We start from the raw sequence: 22847 nt of genomic DNA, 5'->3' as shown, positions 1-22847 counted from the left end.
AACTAATTAAGACCCAGCTTGAATGGGTGGGGCCATGTCTCCATGGATGTAATCTAATCAAGAGGTTAATCTAATCAGGACCAACAACGGGTCTGTCCCCAGAAGACTGGATAAAATAATATGGCTTTTCCTGGTATCTAAATCTTCAAACCAGCACACCATTTATAGTCTTATGACATTTCATAGTCTTACCTCTTTCAACAAGATGTTTAAAATTTAAACAGGTATTAAAAATACTATCTCATAGAAGAAATGTAAAACTCAGAGTCTGAATTAGACCGATGTAGGGTCCAGCGAAGTTTTGCTATTTGTTAGGTGCATGAAGTTAGGAAAGTATAAGCTTTAAAATTTGCTCATCTATTAAAAATGTAGAAAACAATGGATACTTTGGAGAATTGTGATTTTTTTTGAGGACTTTATAGATGTAAAGCCCAAACCACCATTTTGCTTGACACCTAGCAGACATTCAATAAATTGTTGCTATTATCCCCAATGCAGTAGTACAAGCTTCTTAACAGCGGTAGCAATTTCTAAATTCAACAATTGGGCTGCAGAATTCTTTAGCCACCCCAAATGCCTAAAAGCAGAGAACAATCTTCGTTGGCGGGGAGGAGGTTGCTTCACCGCCTCTAGGTGAAGGAATGAAGCTCCTGTATCTAGGACCGTGTCTAATGCCATCTCGCTCCTTGACAGTCTTCGTGTATTCAGCAGGCTTCGCTTTCAGGTTTGCTCCCTAGGGACCTCTTGCGTCATTTCGCTCTTTACGGAAAGGGGAAGGGGTAGGAGAAAAAGGGAAGTCAACGAAATCTAAAACCTGTGAGTAGATGCCTTTCCATGCCCCGACTGTTCCACCTTCCTGCTTTGGTTGCTGAGTGATTCCGCGCGAGAATTTTCAGGTGCCCCCCCTCCCCCCCGGTGTTTGCAAACATACAGATGGGGGAGGAGGCTGAGCTCATCTACAAATTGAGGGCAATGAAGAGGAGTGAGAGCTGGCCACGAGCGTCTGCCCGTGGCTAAAGTAGACTGGCAGGGTGTGGGTTTGCACTGGGGGTGGGGAGGTAAGGCTCAAGCTCCCCAGTCTGAGGACAGCTTTTTTTTTGCAGGGACAACGGTCCGCGCAGAGCATTACATTGCACTCTCAAGAAGGTCCCCTATTTATTAGGACAGCACCCAAAGCCGCGAGCAGAGAAGGAACATTATATGGTAAACTCCTTCGCCAACGCTATCTGTGAGATTCCGGAGCGAAACTCAAAGCCTAACAAACCCTGCTAGCGAATTCGCCAATTTCCCCTAGCGCATCACCCCAGCAAGGTAGCAGGTGAAGCATTACGGGCCTTAACGTGGTTCAACCCCGCCCCTTGACTACTTCTGAAACCCGGAAATGCGCCGCCGTGCGGCCGCGGGTCGCGCATGCTCAGAGCGGTGGACTGGACACAGCCTCCCCCGGAAGCGTTCTCTCCCAAGCAACATATCCTTCCTGTGTGAGGTGAACAGAAGGTTCCTGCTTCTGTTTTCTGCACCAGGGTGAGTAGCGGGTTCTCGCGGGGCCTCGTGGGGCGAGTGTAGGAACCTGCTTATCTCTCTCAAAGACGGGCTTGGATCGGAAAGTTGAGTTGGGAAGGTCACGTCGCCCTCTTCCCATGTCCCACCTCAGTGCCGCTCCCTAGTGCCGCACACACTGTGGTATGGAGCCGATTAACCTCCAAGGGCATCCCGGACCTCACCTTGGCTTCCGGCCAGGCCTGGATCTTTAGGTCTCCGGCGGCGCTGCCCCCCCCCCCCCCCGACTTATGCCATTCCCTGGGGAATTTCAGTAGGCTGCGGGGTAGCTGTGAGACCTTGGGGTCGCCCCGGGCGACCTCAGAACCAGGGGGTGGGGGGTTCCCAGGCGAAGGCGGCGGGAATGAGCCGGGCCTGACTGTCGTACGGGCGCAGCTACCTCCTTGTGAAAAAATGGAGGTGGTTTTTGCTTGGGTACGTTTTCCCATTGAACGGTGTTGTTAATAATTTACCTGTTCCCAATGTGAAGGTTATTGTGTTAAATATGACAAGGTATGCCTTATTGGTATAGGCTATATTTGGTAGGGCCTCGATGTCTGTAAAACTGGGACTTTGGCTTGAGAAATCTTTTGTTAAATACTACAAAGAATTAGCACTATACTCTCGGTCCTTAACTTGTCAATAAATTGCTCATTGACTTGGTAGTATGACTTCAAAGTTTTCCACCCTGAATTAGAGTTCCTTAAAATGAAACTGTTATTCTGTACTCGTTAACAAATAACTGAACTGATACTAAAGGGTAAATGTTTTTAACGCTTAATTCAAAATTGTAAAAGTGAAAAATGCCCGAAATGTGTAGTTTCTAGTGAAGGCAAAATTATTGTCTTCGGTGTGCAGTTCTCCCCAGTAGCGTGCTATTTCTCTTTTTATGGAAGAAATTAGAAGAAAATCTTTTAACTACAGTGCTTTATGGTATTTCTGTGTGTTCTTTTTGTTGATTCTAATGTTTATAAAAGATTGATATACGTTCCCTTTTGTTATATCCATATGCAGCTTTTTTTGTGCATTTTACTGTAATAGAAGAGCGCTACTATGCAGAAATAGCAATGCCATAGGAATGATAGATGAGTTGTACAATAAAGTATAGATGGTTACAGCCTGCAACGTAAGTAGAAGTTTCAGTTTCATTTCAAGATTTTGAAGTCGTTTAAAAAGATAGACCACTGTTTAAGAAGTGACCTTAGGTCTAGAGTGCTGTATACATATGTGATTTCAGAATAAGAAAATATATAGTTTAACAGGGGTTTTGTGTATTGACATTTTTTGTAAGATTAAAAAATTGCTCCTATTTAGTGGAATGTACTGGTAAAGGCCCTAATTGTACATGTAGTTCAGTGAACATCCAGTAGGTGGCAGTCTTATCACTACTAACTCAAACTGGAACTAAATGAACCTCAATGGAATATCATTTGTTTTCACAGATTGCTAAATTAATTAAACTCTTATTTTGCCTTTTGAGTTTTTTCATGTAGAGACTGATACCACACATTTCACCTACATTTTTCAAATTTGCTCTATTGGAATAAAGGCAAGAGAATTCAACTTTTCACTTCCTAAGAAAATCAGAGTATTGTATGACCTATTTTTAAAAGCTATGCTGATGAAAGAAAGCACATTTTGATTTGTTACAGTAGGAGAGATTTTGTTTAGGTGTTTTCTTGATTCAATCTCCGATTTTTATAATTAATACAATAATAATAATGCTTTCCTTGACTACATGAATTGTACCTTAGCCATTTTTATATACTCACTATACAGTAGGTGATATATCTATACATATTCAATAAGTGCTTTAATGAATGGATCAAATTGCTTAACAATGCTAGGCCAAAATGTCTCCATCTGAAATGAAAACTTTCAATTATTAAATTAACTAAGTTTAAACAATTTATGATTTTGAAGTGAATGGTTCCTAGTAATGGAGAAGTTCGGGATGCTTGTCTTTTCTTTTGGAAATCCATCAAAAGTTTGGCACCTACTTGTTGGAATGATTGAATAGGAGTTTTTTCTGCAGTTGCATTTTATCTGTTAAAAAAGATAATTATTAAATAGTTCTGTTTGATGAATAAGATATATCATTTTTGTAAGAATTTTTATTTTTTAAATTTTATTAATGAAACCAGTCAACATACATTGTGAACATTCTTTTTTTCTCATCAGATAGTTATATATTCATCATCATGATCATTTCTTAGAACATTTGCATCAATTTAGAAAAAGAAATAAAACAGAAAAAAACATTCATACATACCATAACCCTTACTTCTCCCTTTCGTTGATCACTAGCATTTCAATTTACTGAATTTATTTTATTTGGTCAAGAAGGTTTTCTCAATCCCCTGGTGCTAAGTCCCAACTCATTCTAGGATTTCTGTCTCATGTTGCCAGGAAGGTCCATGCCCCTGGGTGTCGTATCCCACGTGGAGATGGGGAGGGCAGTGAGTTTGCTTGTTGTGTTTCCCGAGAGAGAGAGGCCACATCTAAGCAACAGAAGAGGTTCTCTTGGGGGTGATTCTTAGGCCTAATTTTAAGTAGGCTTAGCCTATCCTTTGTGGGGTTGTGTCATATGTACAAACCCCAAGGGTTTTATCGAGGCATCAGTCTGGACAAACCTACAAAATTTCATGCCATACTTAAGGTTCCATGTCCTTAATGGTGTTCAATTAAGCTGTGCACATAAGGTATATTAGGAAACACACTAGTCAAAATATAAATTTTGTACCAAATATTAGTCTCAGACATGAGTTAACGTTTTAAAATACTAATTACCGTCTGTTTTCAGCATCCTGCATTATTGACATTCCTTTGTTCTTCCTCATGCAAAACATTTTTAAATCTGTACATTTTGTCATACCATTATACACTGTAGGCATTGTTCTAGTTTGCTAGCTGCCGGAATGCAACACACCAGAGACGGACTGGCTTTTAATAAAAGGGGATTTATTTTGTTAGTTCTTCAGAAGAAAGGCAGCTAACTTTCCACTGAGGTTCTTTCTTACGTGGAAGGCACAAGATGGTCTCTGCTGGTCTTCTCTCCAGGCCCCTGGGTTCCAACAACTTTCCCCGGGGTGACTTCTTTCTGCATCTCCAAAGGCCTGGGCTGAGCTGCTAGTGCTGAGATGAGGAATGCTGATCTGCTTAGCAGTGCTACGTTGCAATCTCTCATTTAAGCACCAGCCAATTAAGTCAAACGTCACTCATTGCAGCAGACACGCCTCCTAGCTGACTGCAGATGTAATTGGCAAACAGATGAGGCTCACGTACCGTTGGCTTATGTCCGCAGCAACAAGACTAGGTATGCTCACCTGGCCAAGTTGACAACTGAATCTAACTAACACAGGCATTCCTAGATTTGCCATCTAAGTCTTTATCGTATATCTTTCCTTCTGATTTTATTTGTGCCCCCAGGCCTCTTCCCTCTATCATTTAGCTTCATGCAGTGTTCTAACATTATTGTATTACAATTAGGTGGTATTGTGCTATCCATTTCTGAATTTTTACAATCAGTCCCATTGCACAATCTGTATCCCTTCAGTTCCAGTTACCCAGTATATACCCTATTTTTATCTCCTGATGACTTCAGTTCTTAATTGAAATTCTCCAAGTTCATTCATTAATGTTTGTTCATATCAGTGAGACCATACAGTATTTGTCCTTTTGTTTCTGGCTAATCTCACTCAGCATAATGTCCTTAAGGTCCATCCATGTTGTTACATACTTCATTCATGCTGCATAATTTTATGCTGTCACAACTGCATAATATTCCATCGTATGTATATACCACAGCTTATTTAGCCACTCATCTGTGGATGGACATTTGGGCTGTTTCCATCTCTTGGCAATTGTAAATAATGCTGCTATAAACATTTGTGTGCAGATGTCCGTTTGTGTCCTTGCCCTTGTGTCCTCTGAATAGATACCTAGCAATGGTATTACTGGATCATATGGCAGTTCTATACTTAGCTTCCTGAGGAACCACCAAACTGCCTTCCACAGCGTTTGTACCATTTTATATTCCCACCCACAGTGGATAAATGTGCCTCTTTCTCCACATGCTCTCCAGCACTTGTGGTTTTCTGTTTTATTGATAATTGCCGTTCTGGTGGGTGTGAGATGATATCTCATTGTGGGTTTGATTTGCATTTCCCTAATAGCCAGGGAAGTTGAGCATCTTTTCATGTGCCTTTTGGCCGTTTGTATTTCCTCTTCTGAGAAGTGTCTGTTGAAGTCTTTTGCCCATTTTGTAATTGGGTTATCTGTCTTTTTGTTGTTGAGTTGAACACTCTCTTTATGTATTCTGGATACTATACCTTTATCTGATGTATCATTTCCAAATATTGTCTCCCATTGTGCAGGCAGTCCTTTTATTTTCTTTACGAAGTTCTTTGATGCACAAAAGTGTTTAATTTTGAGGAGCTCCCATTTTCTTTCTTCAATGCTTGTGCTTTCGGTCTAGGGAGCCACCTCCTATTATAAGATTTATAAGATATTTCCCTACATTTTGTTCTAACAGTTTTATGGTCTTAGATCTAATGTTTAGGTCTTTGCTCCATTTTGAGTTAATTTTTGTATAGGTATGAGATATGGATCCTCTTTCATTCTTTTGCATGTGAATATCCAGTTCTCCATATACCATTTATTGAAGAGACTGTTCAGTTCCAGATGAGTTAGCTTGACTGCCTAATCAAATTTCAGTTGTCCATAGATGAGAGAGTCTATATCTGAACACTCTGTTCAATTCCATTGGTCAGTATATCTAACTTTATGCCAGTACCATGTTGTTTTGACCACTGTAGCTTCGTAATATGCATTAAAGTCAGGTAGCGTGAGACCTCCGACTTTTTCTTTCTCAGGATACTTTTAGCTTTTTGGGGCACCCTGCCCTTCCAGATAAATTTGGTTATTGGTTTTTCTATTTCTGAAAAGTAAGTTTTTGGGATTTTAATTGGTATTGCATTGAATCTGTAAATCAATTGAGGTAGAATTGACATCTTAACTATATTTATTCTTCCATTCCCTGAACACGGTATGCCCTTCCATTAATTTATGTCTTCTGTGATTTCTTTTAATAATTTCTTACAGTTTTCTCTGTAAAAGTCTTTTGTCTCTTTAGTTAAATTTATTCCTAAATATTTTATTCTTTTGGTTGCAATTGTAAATGGATTTTTTTTCATGTTTCCCCCTCAGATTGTTCATTACGAGTGTATAGAAAGTATAGAAACACTACAGATTTTTTGAGTGTTGATCTTGTAACCTGCCACTTTGCTTTACTCATTAGCTCTAGGAGTTTTGCTGTGGATTTTTCAGGGTTTTTGACATATAGTATCATATCATCTGCAAACAGTGAGAGTTTTACTTCTTCCTTTCCAATTTTGATGCCTTGTATTTCTTTTTCTTGCCTAATTGCTCTTGCTAGACCTTCCAACACAATGTTGAATAACAGTGGTGACAGTGGAAATCCTTGTCTTGTTCCTGAGCTTAGGGGAAAAGTTTTCAGTTTTTCTACACTGAGAATGATGTTAGCTGTGGGTTTTTCATATATTCCCTTCATGTTAAGGAAGTTCCCTTCTATTTCTATACTTTGAAGTGTTTTCAACAGGAAAGGATGTTAAATTTTGTCAGATGCCTTCTCTGCATCAATTGAGATGATCATGTGGTTTTTCTGCTTTGATTTGTTGAAATGGTGTATTACATTCATTGATTTTCTTATGTTGAACCATCCTTGCATACCTGGGATGAGTCCTGCTTGGTCATGGTGTATAATTCTTTTAATATGCTGCTGGATTTGATTTGCAAGAATTTTGTTGAGGATTTTTGTATCTATATTCATAAGAGAGATTGGTCTGTAGTTTTCTTTTTTGGTAATATCTTTGTCTGGCTTTGGTATGAGGGTGATGGTGGCTTTGTAAAATGAGTTAGGTAGCTTTCCCTCCTCTTCAATTTTTTTGAAGAGTTTAAGCAGGATTGATACTGATTCTTTGCTGAATGTTTGATATAATTCATATGTGAAGCCATCTGGTCCTGGACTTTTCCTTTTGGAGAACTTCTTAATGACTGATTCAGTTTCTTTACTTGTGATTGTGTTGTCAAAGTCGTCTATTCTCGATCAACGTTGGTTGTTCATGCCTTTCTAGGAAGTTGTGCATTTCATCTACATTGTCGAGTTTATTAGCATAAAGTTGTTCATAGTATCCTTCCTTTCTTTCTGTGGGGTCAGTGGTTATGTCTCCTCTTCCATTTCTGATTTTATTTATTTGCATCCTCTTCTTTTTCTCAACCTCACTAAGGGTCCATCAATCTTACTGATTTTCTCATAGAACCAACTTCTGGTTTTGTTGATTTTTCTCCATTGTTTTCAGGCTCTCAATTTTATTTATTTATGCTGTAATCTTCATTATTTCTTTCCTTTTGCTTGCTTTGGGGTTAGTTTGCTGCCGTTTCTCTAGTTCTTCCAAATGGACAGTTAATTCCTCAATTTTTTTATCTTTTTTGATATAGGCATTTAGGGCAATAAATTTCCTTCTTAGCACCGCCTTTGCTGCATCCCATGAATTTTGATATGTCATGTTTTCATTTTCATTTGCCTCAAGATATTTACTGATTTCTCTTGTAATTTCCTCCTTGACCCACTGGTTGTTTAAGAGTGTGTTGTTGAGCCTGCATATATTTGTGAATTTTCTGGCACTCTGTCTGTTATTGATTTCCAACTTCATTCCTTTATGATCTGAGAAAGTGTTTTGTATGATTTCAGTCTTTTTAAATTTATTGAGACTTGCTTTGCGACCTAGCATATGGTCTATCCTTGAGAATGAGCACTTGAGAAAAAGGTGTATCCTGCTGTTGTGGGGTGTAAATGTTCTGTAAGTATTTGTTAAGTCTAGCTAATTTATTGTATTATTCAAATTCTCTGTTTCTTTATTGATTCTCTGTCTAAATGTTCTGTCCATTGATGAGAGTGGTGAATTGAAGTCTCTAGTATGGCAGATGTATCTATTTCTCTTTTCAGTGTTTGCCTCATGTATTTTGGAGCATTCTGGCTTGGTGCATAAATATTTATAATTGTTATGTTTTCTTGTTGAATTGTTCCTTTTATTAATACATAGTGTCCTTCTTTGTTTTAACTGTTTTAATTTGAAGTCTAATTTGTTGGATATTAGTATAGCTACTCCTGTTCTTTTTTGATTGTTATTTGAATGAAATATCTTTTCCCAACCTTTCACTTTCAACCTGTGTTTATCCTTGGGTCTACGATGTGTTTCCTGTAGACACCATGTAGATGGGTCCTGTTTTTTAATTCAGTCTGCCAGTCTATGTCTTTTGATTGGGGAGTTTAATCCATTAACATTTAGTGTTATTACCATACGGGCAGTACTTTCTTCTACCATTTTACCTTTTGGATTTTACATGTCATTTCTAATTTTTCTTCTTTTTACCTTTACTGCTTGTCTTCATTTTTACACTCTTCTCCACCTCTCTCTCCTGTCTTTTCGTATCTGTCTCTAGTGCTTCCTTTAGTATTTCTTGCAGAGCTGGTCTCTTGGTCACAAATTCTCTCAGTGATTTTTGTCTGAAAATGTTTTAATTTCCCCCTCATTTTTTTTTTTTTTTTTTTTTTTTTAAAGGAAAGACAGAGAGAAGGAAGGAAGGATAGAAGGAAGGAAGGAAGGAAGAAAGGGAAACATTTTCTTGCTTTATTGTATTTTGTTTTTCCGTTTTTGTTACATGGGCTGGGGCCGGGAATCGAACCGAGGTCCTCCGGCATAGCAGGCAAGCACTTTGCCCGCTGAGCCACCGCGGCCCACCCACATTTTTGAAGGACAGTTTTGCTGGGTATAGAATTCTTGGTTGGCAGTTTTCCTCTTTTAGTAATTTAAATATGTCATCCCACTGTCTTCTTGCCTCCATGATTTCTTCTGAGAAATCGCCACATAGTCTTATTGGGCTTCCCTTGTATGTGATGGATTGCTTTTCTCTTGCTGTTTTCAAGATTCTCTCTTTTTCTTTGACATCAGACATTCTGATTAGCAAGTGTCTTGGAGTATGTCTATTTGGATCAGTTTTGTTTGGGATATGCTGCACTTCTTGGATCTGTAATTTTAAGTCATAAGAATTGGGAAATTTTCAGTGGTAATTTCCTCCATTAGTTTTTCTCTTTTCCCTTTTCCTCTCCTTTTGGGACACCTACAGCACATATATTCGTGTGCTTCTCAGCGAATTGAATTGTCATTCAATTCCCTGAGTCCCTGCTCATATTTTTCCATTCTTTTCCCTATATTTTCTTTTTGTCAGATTTCAGATGTCGCACCTCCAGTTCACTAATCCTATTTTCTGCCTCTTGAAATCTGACATTGTAGGTTTCCATTGCTTTTTTGTCTCTTCTAACTGTGCCTTTCTTTCCCATAAGTTCTGTGATTTGTTTTTTCACACTTTCATTTTCTTCTTTTGTTCATTCCTTGCCTTCTTTATATCCTCTCTCAATTTACTGATTCGATTTTAGATGAGGTTTTCCATGTCTGTTCGAACATTCTGAATTAATTGTTTCAACTCCTGTATCTCATTTGAATTGTTGGTTTGTTCCTTTGACTGGGCCATATCTTCAATTTTCCTAGTATGATTTGTTATTTTTTGCTGGCGTCTAGACATTTGGTTACCTTAATTAGTTTATTCTGGAGATTGTTTTCACCTAGAATTTTCTTGCTAGATGACTTTGTTTTCTATCTGTTCTTTGACATTCAGTTCAGCTTATTATAGACCTCTAGCTTAGGTTTTGTTTAGCAGATCAGAATTTTTCGGTTCTTTTTTTCTTGTTTCTTGCCCTGCTTGTATGGTGCCTTTTTCCCCCCTCTTTAGAGTGTCTGCTTAGGTATTATAGACCCCAGCCAGATTTTCCCAGACCAAACTGGCCTCCTGTCAGGAGGAAAGAGTCTCCTGCATCAGTTTTCCCTGAGGGTGAGACCCAGCAGGTTGAAAGACTTTACTGTGAAGTCTCTGACTCTGTTTTTCTTATCCTGCCCAGTATGTGGCGCTTGTCTGTCTGCAGGTCCCACCAGCATAACAATGCGGTACCTTTAACTTCAGCAGACTCTCCCTGCTAGGGGCGTGGTGGAGACAGAGGAGAGGTTGTAGTCTGGTTTTAATCACTCCACTTTTCCAGACCTTGAGGGCTGACCTCCCTGAGGGAGGGATTCCTCTTGAGCTGGGCCCCACCCCTCTCCTGGGGAAGGCACAGGCTTCAGACAAACACTCAAACAAGCTTAATTCTGCCTGTGCCTGGGGCAGTGGAGCCCAGGAAGCCTTGCAGTTGTATCCAAAGAGCAGTCAAGCCCTAGAAACACAGCTACCAGAATGAAAGAGAAAAATCCTTTTCAGAGCCGGACCCCCATTCCTCAGGTTTGCCAATCAAGAGCTTAAGTTGGTATGTTGCTCAGGGTATTTCCAGGTCCTGTGTGCCCCCTCCTTTCCCTTCAGGGCCCAGACCTTTTCAAATCCAAAAAAAATCTGTTTTTTTGTTTTCTTTTTCCATCAGCCTTGCCCCCTCTGCACCAGGGCAAAACCCAACAACCTCGGCTTTTACTCGACGTCCAGCTGAGCTGGGGGGCTATTATTAGTAGTCAGAATTTGATTCCACAATTGGAATTTTATTGGGCTCAGCCCCTGCTGCTGGTGAACTCTCTTTCCTTTCCCCTCTGGGAGGCAGCCTATGGGGGATGGGTACCAGATGCCGCTGCTTGGGGAAATCATGGTTCTGGGTGGGCTCGCAGCCGGTCCAGCTTGTCCAGACTGGGGTATCCTGTGTGTCCGATCACTGATATGGCCCCAATAGTTGTTCTGTCCTGTTCCTGGCTGTTTATTAGCTGCTCTGGAGGACGAACTAAATCCCACACCTCACTAAGCCTCCATCTTGGCCCTCAGTTTTCCAGTGTCTCGTTTTTGTAAGAATTTAAACTCTAGTTGGGTAGGATAGATATATCATCACTGATGATTTTTTTAAAAAGGCATTTCTTAAGATTGTATAATAGGGCCAAATAAATAATAGTAAAGAATTAATGTAATTTGTAAAGCTTTGTGGAACAGTTGAAGTTGATTTTTGAAGTTTGGATATCATTTAAGATCAGTTGTTCTTAAATGGAGGGACATGACCTACCCATGGTTCCAGGCAAATGTGCTGGAGAAGAAATAGCATGGCATTTTCAGAGGCCAGTGACTATAGCAATTATATCCTACTGTGAAGTGATGAGATGTAAAACATTTAAAAGTGGCTCTGTGGGGCTAAATTAGGATAGTCTTGATGCTTGGAAATGTATTCCTTAAATGGAAATCTTTGGAGTCTTTTGTTAAGGGAGAAGTATATATATATAGTCTTGAATGGAGGGGAGATATATGAGAAATTTAAAAACTGTTGAAACTATTCTGGAAGAAGGGAAGGAAGAAGGTAAAGAGAATCTGTAATTGAGTATTAGTAGAGAGACAAGAAACAATAATTGTAGAGCTGGAAGGACTATGGAATATTAATCTGTGTTCTAATTTTTATCTATTCTGAGCCATCTGTACAAATTCTAGTTTTTTCCTTTTTGCATGAATGCAAAATAGATATTCTCTTTTTCTTATGTATTCATAACTCGGCATGAACTTCTGCTGTGTGTGTTTAATGACATTATTTGAGGCTGAGATCTTATCTCCCAAAATGTGATGGTCACATCATCTCTAACAAACTTATTCTTCTGGGTAGTTATTACCATAGACAGGAGTACATCTCTTCTCAAAGCCTAACTGATTGATGAAGCTGCTCTCCTTTTATCGTCTCTATCTTGACTAACAGTTGTATTCTTTTTTTTTATTTTTATTGAGATATCTTCACACATATACAGTCTATCCAAAGTATACAATCAGTGACTTACAATATCATTGCATAGTTGTGCACTCACAACTAAAATGTTTTTAGAACATTTGCATCATTCCAGAAAATGAAATAAAAAGAAAAAACTCATACATCCCATCTCCCTTACCTCCTCTCTGCTGTATTCTTATGGTTGATTTCTTGTTTCACATTTAGCTGGGTCACAGGGAACCAGTAGGATGGCTCAAAAATTTAATATCACTTATTAATTGAGAAAATGACATTTTGGATTTAAGCAGCCTTGAAAGCCTTTAAAATGAAGCCTGAGGAAAATGCAAGTTTAGCTCACAGTTTGAATTTCATTGTCAAAAATTACCTGGTATGGGCAGGCCATGGTGGCTTAGCAGGCAGAGTTCTCGCCTGCCATGCCAGAGCGCCATGTTCAATTCCCGGTGCCTGCCTGTTCTAGTTTGCTAGCTGCCGGAATGCAACACACCAGAGACAGATTGGCTTTTAATAAAAGGGGATTAATTTTGTTAGTTCTGCAGCTTTCCACTGAGGTTCTTTCTTACGTGGGAAGGCACAGGATGGTCTCTGCTGGCCTTCTCTCCAGGCCCCTGGGTTCCAACAACTTTCCCCGGGGTGACTTCTTTCTGCCCCTCCAAAGGCCTGGGTTGAGCTGCAAGTGCTGAGATGAGGAATGCCTAGCTGCTTAGGCTGTGCTACGTTGCGGTCTCTCATTTAAGCACCAGCCAATTAAGTCAAACGTCCTTCATTGCAGCAGGCACCCCTCCTAGCAGACTGCAGATGTGAATTAGCAACAGTTGAGGTTCATGTACCATTGGCTCATGTCCGCAGCAACAAAACTAGGTACGCTCACCTGACCAAGCTGACAACTCAATCTAACTACCACACTGCCGATGCAAAAAGAAAAAAAATTACCTGGTATGCATGACAGTTAGATTAGTAGAAAAAACCCTTGCCCCATACCATTAGTGAAGTATTTCACTGTTGAACTAGCTTTCTTTAATTGGATTTGTGTTAATAGTTATTATTTTTCTACACTCATTAAAACAGTTATTATATGTATATATATTTAAGCTTATTTTATATTATCAAACCAAAACAACATACAAACATGAACATTCTTAACATAAAAACATTCCATTATGGTGTACAGTCAATGGCTCACAATATCATCACATAATAGTATATTCATCACCATGATCATTTATTTAGAACATTTGCATCACTCCATAAAAAAATAAAAAGAAAAAACTCTCACATACTATACCCCTTACTCCTCCCTTTCATTGACCACTAGTATTTCCATCTACTCAATAGATTTTAACCTTTGTTTCCTGTTTTTTTCTATACCCCTTGAAATTCCCTTTCATTGTTCACTAGTATTTCACTCTACTCAATTTATTTTAACATTTGTTCCCCAATTTATTTATTTATTTTTAATCCACATTTTTTTACTCATCTGTCAATTTCGTAGATAAAGGAGCATCAGATACAAGTTTTCACACTCACATAGTTACATTGCAATTATACATTCATCATCATTATACATTCATCTTCAAGAAACATGGCTACTGGAACACAGCTCTACAGTTTCAGGCACTTCCCTCTAGCCTCTCTAATACACCTTAAATTAAAAAGGGATATCCAGAAAATGCGTAATAATAACCTGCAGAATAACCTCTCAACTCTGTTTGAGATCTCTCAGGCACTGATACTTTATTTTGTCTCATTTCTGTCTTCACCCTTTCGTTCGAGAAGGTTTTCTCAATCCCTTGATGCTGAGTCCCAGCTCATTCTAGGATTTCTGTCTCACGTTGCCTGGAAGTTTACACCACTGGGAGTCATGTCCCACGTAGAGAGGGGAAGGGCAATGAGTTTACTTGCCTGTTGGTTGAGACAGAGAGAGATGGCCACTTCTGAGCAATAAAAGAGGTTCTCTGGGGGTAATTCTTAGGCCTAATTTTAAGTAGGCTTAGCCGTTCCTTCCTGGAGATAAGTTTCATGTGAACAAACCCCAAGATTGAGGGCTCGGCCTATTGCTTTGGTTGTCCCCACTGCTTGCAAGAATATCAGTAAATCTCCAAATGGGGAAGTTGAATTTTTCCCCCTTTTTCACCGTTCCCCAAGGGGACTTTGCAAATACATTTTTATTCACTGTTCAACTAAATCGTCTTTCCTTCTTGTTTCGTTTGTGCCCCCAGCCCTCCTCCCTCTGTCATTCTCACATTCAACTTCATTGAGTGTACTAACATTATTGTGCTATAATTAGGTAGTGTTGTGCTATCCATTTCTGAATTTTTTAAAAAATTAAAAAAAAAAATATGACAAAGAAATGCAAACATTCTTAACATATGATCATTCCGTTCTACATATATAATCAGTAATTCACAATATCATCACATAGTTGCATATTCATCATCATGATCATTCTTAGAACTTTTGCATCAATTCAGAAAAAGAAATAAAAAGACAACAGAAAAAAATTCATATATATCATACCCCTTACCTCTCCCTTTCATTGATCACTAGCATTTCAATCTGAGTTTGTTTTAGCATTTGTTCCCCTTATTATTTATTTTAATTCCATATGTTTTATTCATCTGTTGATGAGGTAAATGAAAGAAGGATCAGAGACAAGGTTTTCACAATCACACAGTCACATTGTAAAATCTATATTGTTATATAATCATCTTCAAGAAACATGGCTACTGTAACACAGCTGTACATTTTCAGGCAGTTCCCTCCAGCCTCTCCGTTAGGTCTTGACTAACAAGGTGATACCTGTTTAATGCGTAAGAATAACCTCCAGGATAACCTCTCGACTCTGAAATCTCTCAGCCATTGACACTTTATTTTGTCTCATTTAGCTCTTCCCCCTTTCAGTCAAGAGGGTTTTCTCAATCCCTTGATGCTGAGTCTCAGCTCATTCTAGGATTTCTGTCCCACATTGCCAGGAAGGTCCACACCCCTAGGAGTCATGTCCCACGTAGACAGTGGGAGGGCAGTGAATTTGATTGTTTTATTGGCTGGAGAGAGAGGCCACATCTGAGCAATAAAAGAGATTCTCTTGGGGGTGACTCTGAGGCCTAATTTTAAGTAGGCTTGACCTATCCTTTGTGGGGTTAAGTTTCATGTGAATAAACCCCAAGATTGAGGGCTCAGCCTATAGCTTTGGTTGTGCACACTGCTTGTGAGAATATCAAGAATTCACCTTGGAAAAGTTGAATTTTCCCCCATTCTCACCATTCCCCCAATGGGACTTTGCAAATACTGTTTTATTCACTGTTCAAATCACCCTGGGATTTATCAGGGCATCACTCTGGACAAACCAACAGAAAATCATGCCCTACTCAAGGTTCCATGTCCTTATGGTGTTCAATTAAGCCGTCTACATAAGTTATATTAGGAAATGCACTAGTCAAAATATAAATTTTGTACCAAATAAACATTTTTTGCTTTAGTCTCACACATAAGGTAAAATTTTATAATATTAAGTACTATAAAATTTTAACACCCTGCAGTAATAACATTCCTATGTTTTTCCTCATGCAAAAACATTTTTTAAATTTGTACATTTACTCACTATCATTATATACTGTAGGCATTCCTAGATTATACCATCTCAGTCCTTTTCGTCTATCTTTCTTTCTGATTTCATTTGTGCCCCCAGCCCTCCTCCCTCTATCAGTCTCACATTCAGCTTAATTCAGTGTTTTAGCATAATTGTATTACAGTTAGGTAGTATTGTGCTATCCATTTCTGAATTTTTACAATCAGTCCTGTTGCACAATCTGTATCCCTTCAGCTCCAGTTACTCAAAATCTACCTTATTTCTATCTCCGAATAGCTTCTGTTCTTAACTGAAATTCTCCAGGTTCATTCATGAGTGTTATTTCATATCAGTGAGTCCATATAGTATTTGTCCTTTTGTTTCTGACTAATCTCACTCAGCATAATGTCTTCAGGGTACATCCATGTTGTTACATGCTTCATGACTTTATTCTGTCTTAGTTGCATAATATTCCATTGCATGTATATGCCACAGCTTGTTTAGCCACTCATCTGTTGATGGACATTTAGGCTGTTTCCATCTCTTGGCAGTTGTTAATAATGCTGCTATAAACATTGATGTGCAAATATCCGTTTGTGTCCTTACCCTCATGTCCTCCGAATAGATACCTAGCAATGGTATTGCCAAATCATATGGCAATTCTATACTTAGCTTCCTGAGGAACCACCAAACTGCCTTCCACAGCGGTTGTACCATTTTACATTCCCACCCACAGTGGATAAGTGTGCCTCTGTCTCCACATCCTCTCCAGCACTTGTTGTTTTCTGTTTTATTGATAATTGCCATTCTGGTGGGTGTGAGATGATATCTCATTGTGGGTTTGATTCGCATTTCCCTAATAGCCAGGGGAATTGAGCATCTTTTCATGTGCCTTTGGCTGTTTGTATTTCCTCTTCTGAGAAGTGTCTGTTCATTTCTTTTGCCCATTTTTTAATTGGGTTATTTGTCTTTTTGTTGTTGAGTTGAATGATCGCTCTATCTATTCTGGGTGCTAGACACTTATCTGATATATCATTTCCAAACATTATCTCCCATTGCGTAGGCTCTCTTTTTATTTTCTTGACAAAGTATTTTGATGCACAAAAGTGTTTAATTTTGAGGAGTTCTCATTTATTTCTTTTCTGCAACGCTTGTGCTTTGGGTGTAAGATCTAGGAAATTGCTTCCTATTGTAAGATTTATAAGATATTTCCCTACATTGTCTTCTAACAAATTTATGGTCTGAGATCTAATGTTAGGTCTTTGCTCCATTTTGAGTTAATTTTTGTATAGGTGTGACATATGGATCCTCTTTCATTCTTTTGCATGTGGCTATCCAGTTCTCCAGATACCATTTATTGAAGATGCTGTTCTGTCCCAGGTGAGTTGGCTTGACTGCCTTATCAAAGATCAGTTGTCCATAGATGAGAGAGTCTATATCTGAACACTGTTCAATTCAGTTCTATTCAGTAAAGACAGTATATCTGTCTTTATACTAGCACTATACTGTTTTGATCACTGTAGCTTTGTGATATGCCTTAAAATCAGGTTGTGTGAAACCTCTGATTTCATTTTCTTTCTCAGTATATTTTTAGCTTTTCAGGGCACCCTGCCCTTCCAGATAAATTTGATTATTGGTTTTTCTGTTTCTGAAAAGTAAGTTTTTGGAATTTTAATTGGTATTGCATTGAATCTGTAAATCAATTTAGGTAGAAGTGACATCTTAACTATATTCCAATCCATGAACATGATATGCCCTTCCATTTATTTGGATCTTCTGTGATTTCTTTAGCATTTTCTTGGAGTTTTCTTTGTATAGGTCTTTTGCATCCTTATTTAAATTTATTCCTAAATATTTTATTCTTTTGGTTGTGATTGTAAATGGAACTTTTTTCTTGATCTCCCCCTCAGATTGCTTATTACTAGTGTATAGAAACACTACTTTTGAGTGTTGATTTTGTAACCTGCCAGTTTGCTGTACTCATTTATTAGCTCTGGTAGTTTTGCTGTGGACTTTTTGGGATTTTTGACATATAGTAACATATCATCTGCAAACAGTGAGAGTTTTACTTCTTCCTTTCCAATTTTGATGCCTTACATTTCTTTTTCTTGGCTAATTGCTCTGGCTAGACCTTCCAACACAATGTTGAATAACAGTGGTGACAGTGGACATCCTTGTCTTGTTCCTGATCTTAGGGGGATAGTTTTCAGTTTTTCCCCATTGAGGATGATGTTAGCTGTGGGTTTTTCATGTATTCCTTTTATCATGTTGAGAAAGTTCCGTTCTGTTCCTATCCTTTGAAGTATTTTCATCAAGAAAGGCTGTTGAATTTTGTCAAATGCCTTTTCTGCATCAATCGAGATGATCATATGTTTTTTCTGCTGTGATTTGTTGATATGGTGTATTAGATTAATTGATTTTATTAAGTTGAACTATCCTTGCATATCTGGGATGAATCTTACTTGGTCATGGTGTATGATTCTTTTAATGTGCTGCTGGATTCGATTTGCAAGAATTTTGTTGAGGATTTTTGCATCTGTGTTCATTAGAGAAATTGGTCTGTAATTTTCTTTTCTTGTAGTATCTTTGTCCAGCTTTGGTATGAGAGTGATGTTGACTTTATAGAATGAGTTAGGTAACCTTCCCTCCTCTTCAATTTTTTTAAAGAGTTTGAGCAGAATCGGTACTAATTCTTTCTTGAATGTTTTGTAGTATTCATACGTGAAGCCATCTGGTCCTGGACTTTTCTTTTTTGGAAGCTTCTTAATGAGTAATTCAATTTCTTTTTTTGTGATTGGTTTGTTGAAGTCATCTATTTCTTTTTGAGTCAGTGTTGGTTGTTCATGCCTTTCTAGTAAATTGTCCATTTCATCTACATTGTCTAGTTTATTAGCATAAAGTTGTTCATAGTATCCTCTCATTACTTATTTTCTTTCTGTGAGGTCAGTGGTTATGTCTCCTCTGCCATTTCTGATTTTATTTGTGCAAATACTTTTTTGTTCACTGTTCAAATCACTCTGGAATTTATCAGGGCATCACTCTGGACAAACCTACAAAATCTCATGCTCTATTCAAGGTTCCATGTACTTACGTTGCTCAATTAAACTGTCCATATAAATTATATTAGGAAATGTACTAGTCAAATTATAAATTTTGTACCAAGTAAACATTTTTGGTTTAGTCTCAGACATAAGTAAAACAGTTATTTAAAAGCTGTTTTAAGGAGTATCTTAAAATATTTATTGTATTTTTCAGGTTGAATTGTTCTCTTCTTAAATTATATAGTGCTTAGGAAAGTTCATTAAAAATTCAAGTGATAGATAAACTTCAGTTGCTCATCTCCCTATTCAGTTCCAAGGAGAGCTTTAAATATATTTTTTACTTACATTGAAAAATTTATTTGTAATTAAAATGAAACACTTTTTTTAAAGTATATAATGTTGAATTTGGATAGATGGTAGTTTTTCTTGCTTAGTTTAACCTACTTATCAGTTTCCCAATTTTAATGTAAGCTGTTACCTAGTGATATTTCTGTTTGTTTTTTAAGGTTAACAGTCAAGATGGTACATGCTGAAGCCTTTTCTCGTCCCTTGAGTCGGAATGAAGTTGTTGGTTTAATTTTCCGATTGACTATATTTGGTGCAGTAACATACTTTACAATCAAATGGATGGTAGATGCAATTGATCCAACCAGAAAACAAAAAGTAGAAGCTCAGAAACAGGTATGATTGAAATGTTTCAGCATCATTTTTCTTGTGGCTAGCAAATATTGGTCTACAAAACTAAATATATGGTAGAATTATAAATTAATCGAAAGTTCTGTAAGACCCACATGAAAATTTCTGTTTGTAAATCACATTTAATTTCATTATTCCCCCCCCTCAAAAAAAATGGATTAGGTTATCAAGTCATTTCTAACTATATAAACAACTGGTCAGAAGAAAAAGTAAGTATAAAAATACAGTATTAAAAAAATATATACCGTATTTTGGTGTGAGCATCCTCATAAGATTGGTTGTCAGTTTATAAATAAGGGAGTTGAGGTAGAAGTGACCAACAGACTAAGCAAAAAAACAATCATCCTTAGTAATGGAATACATTTTAATCTGTAAAACATTTGAGATGTAAATAATACTAATAAGCAAACTAAAATCTAATGTTAGGGAATTGCTAAAAAATTTTATTAATTTTTATTGTTTTTTAGCAACTGTCTTGTGATCATTTCCTTATTATGCTGATGTATTTGTTTTGCTTTTCCTCAAAAGATGAAAGCCTTAAAGTGATTGTATTAGATATTTCGTGCTATTTGAGGGCAAGGTATTTATTCATGAGTTTTAGATTTCTCCTTAGTGTCGTGACCCTTAGTCATTCAGTAAGCATATATTGCGCCTCCTAGCAAATGTCTCGTGCTAAGGAAAAAAGCTGAATAAATCTTGTTTTTTCAAAATATTGTAGACTAGTATAGGAAGTAAATGTGTAAATCAATGGCTGCTTTACAATGTAATGCATAGCTTTTAAGTCAGTAACAAGTGAAAGCCACGGTTTAATAGATTCTGCAGTATGTATATAAAGTGATTTGGACTGTAGGAGTTTCTCTGAATTTGATTATAAAATAGTTGATGCAAAGTCATCATATCGGTCAATTCATAGCTCTCTAGGAAGTCTGACCATTATACATTTTTTTGCTAAACTAATTTAATTATATCAGTTTGTCCACCTATTGTTTTACATTGGTTAAACAAAGCTACCTAATAAATAGTTTTGTTTTTTTCTCACCAGAATCATGAAAGTCAGTGAAAGCCTAAGACCATAATGTTGGTATCTTATCGTTTTCAGCATTTTAAAGAGCAGAGGTGTGACTTAAACAAAAAGAATGTTAGCATTGTGTTTTCTTAGCTTCTAGGAGCTACTGCAACACACAGATGTAGAAAACCATATAAATATTAAGTATAAATATAAGACTGGATTGTCATCACTAAGCCTTTATTAAAAACTATATGTATAGTATTGTTCTAAATATAAGGCATATGAAATATTAAATACTGTGTCTGCCTTCATAGTGCCCATGGCAGAAGAAAAGAATTGTCCATGATAATACAAATTATAATACCGAGTAGCTTATGCTAATTACGTAATGAGTAGTGTATATAGATACCATAGCATTTAAAGAAAGAAGTAGCCGCTAGTGATTGAGGTAATTGAGGGTGGCTTTATTAAAAAGGCTAGCTTCTGGGACAGGAAAGAACAATTTTGGATGGAAAGAAAATCATGAACTGACAGATGCATGGTAGAGATGGAAATAATAAGACCTGTTGAAAGAACATTAAATAAACCAGTCACGTTAAAATCGGGGGTTTATGTAACTAACCAATAGGATCTGGAGAGAGAGGTAAGGAATTAAATGATAAAGGTCCCTGAGTATGAAGAGCTCTACTTTTTCCTTCTTTAATCCTTTTAATTTATTGATGTGCAGCAGAGGCTGATAAGAAATGCTGTAGCATTTCAGAACTGTCCAACATCAACTGAGAAGTAGGTATATTTTTTGAATCTGTCCACCATAAACTGAGAAGGAGGCATGCTTTTTGAGTCTGGTATCCTTCCATTCCACAGTATCTTACCAGTGATTAAAACGTTCAGGATGAAAAATTGTCCTAGAATTTGCTAGTTTCTGTTGTCCATCTTTTCCTTACTACCTTCCTGGCCAGTTAATGATATATGCCATTGAGACAGTGATAAACCATTTAAGATTTTTGAGTAGGTGGGTGATATGCAAATTAACATTTTAAGGATAATTCACCTTAACAATGGTATATGGAGGAACTGGAGTCAGGAGAGAGTAGAAGCAAGATCAGTTGATTATAGACTTCATATAACCTAAAATAAAGGATTGACAAAAGAAATAGAATAAGTGAAACAGACTCAAAAGAATAAATACAAGAAGGATTTTGTGATGATGTGGAAAGAGAAGTAAAAGGACATCGTAGAAATAAATCAACGATTTGTCTGTATTTCTCAGAGACTCATAGTATCGTTTATAGAAGTATACACAAGTAAGTAGGACAAGTTTATGAGATAATGTCTTTTGATTTGGATATGTTGAATTTGTATTGGTGGTAGGAATCCAGGGGAAAATGTCAATCCATTAGTTTGTAGGTCTAACTTTCAGAAAAAAAATGTCAGTTTAAGAGGTATATTTCCTTGTCAAACATTCTTAAGTAAGTGCGTCATTAGAGCAGTGAGTCTCAGCTGGGATGGGGTAGATCGCAGGAATATGCCAGTGTATATTCTTATCCTTTATAGGGCTTTCCAGAACTACTGCCACAACTTGTCCCTACCATCAGCAAGATTTATACATTGAGATATTTGAGAGCTTCTTATATAATTGTCACTGTGATACATGGTGATGACTGTATTGAGAGTGATAAGCTGTCTACAGGAGATGTTATAAAGCAAGAAATGTAGTAGGCTAAGAGTGAGCCTTGATATATTCCTTACATTTAGGGGTTTAGGGGAGAGGGGCGATGACGTGAAGCTAGTAGAGAATGAATGGGTTAGTATAGGTAACTATACTTTTATGCCTGGATTGACTCATTTGCCATAAAGAACTAAGCAAGCTAAAGTATTTTTAAAAATTTTCTTAAGGGTGTTCATGAGCTAACAAGAAAGTACAGGAATTCAGGCCAGAAACTTGAGGCAGGAATTTAGAAAGGTAAGCTGAGCTTGATAGCCAGCTTTTACCTTGTAATTTCTTGAACCTACTGAATTTGAGTTTTTGTTTTCATGACCCTAAGGAAACATAAGCACAGGGCTCATCCAAGATAAGGAGTCTCATAGAAGATACCCCTGTAAATCTAGGATGTCAAAAGACTATAC

General features: G+C 37.5%; 1 protein-coding gene across 5 annotated transcripts in view; it reads left to right on the top strand.

Moving 5' to 3' along the window:
* Positions 1-1398: 1398 nt before the first annotated feature.
* Positions 1399-22847, top strand: part of ATAD1 (ATPase family AAA domain containing 1) — an 89173-nt gene continuing 67724 nt past the window's right edge. The window contains exons 1-3 of one of the 5 annotated variants that reach the window (XM_077125335.1): positions 1454-1524; positions 17314-17354; positions 19522-19696. In XM_077125335.1, the coding sequence (XP_076981450.1) occupies positions 17338-17354; positions 19522-19696 (192 nt within the window). In that variant the 5' untranslated portion in view covers positions 1454-1524; positions 17314-17337. The other 4 variants (XM_077125333.1, XM_077125334.1, XM_077125332.1 and 1 more) reach the window with 4 other exon arrangements.

The sequence above is a fragment of the Tamandua tetradactyla genome, chromosome 13 (genome assembly GCF_023851605.1).
Source record: "Tamandua tetradactyla isolate mTamTet1 chromosome 13, mTamTet1.pri, whole genome shotgun sequence".
In the NCBI taxonomy this organism is placed as follows: domain Eukaryota; kingdom Metazoa; phylum Chordata; class Mammalia; order Pilosa; family Myrmecophagidae; genus Tamandua; species Tamandua tetradactyla.
This window is presented reverse-complemented; position numbering and strand designations above follow the sequence as displayed.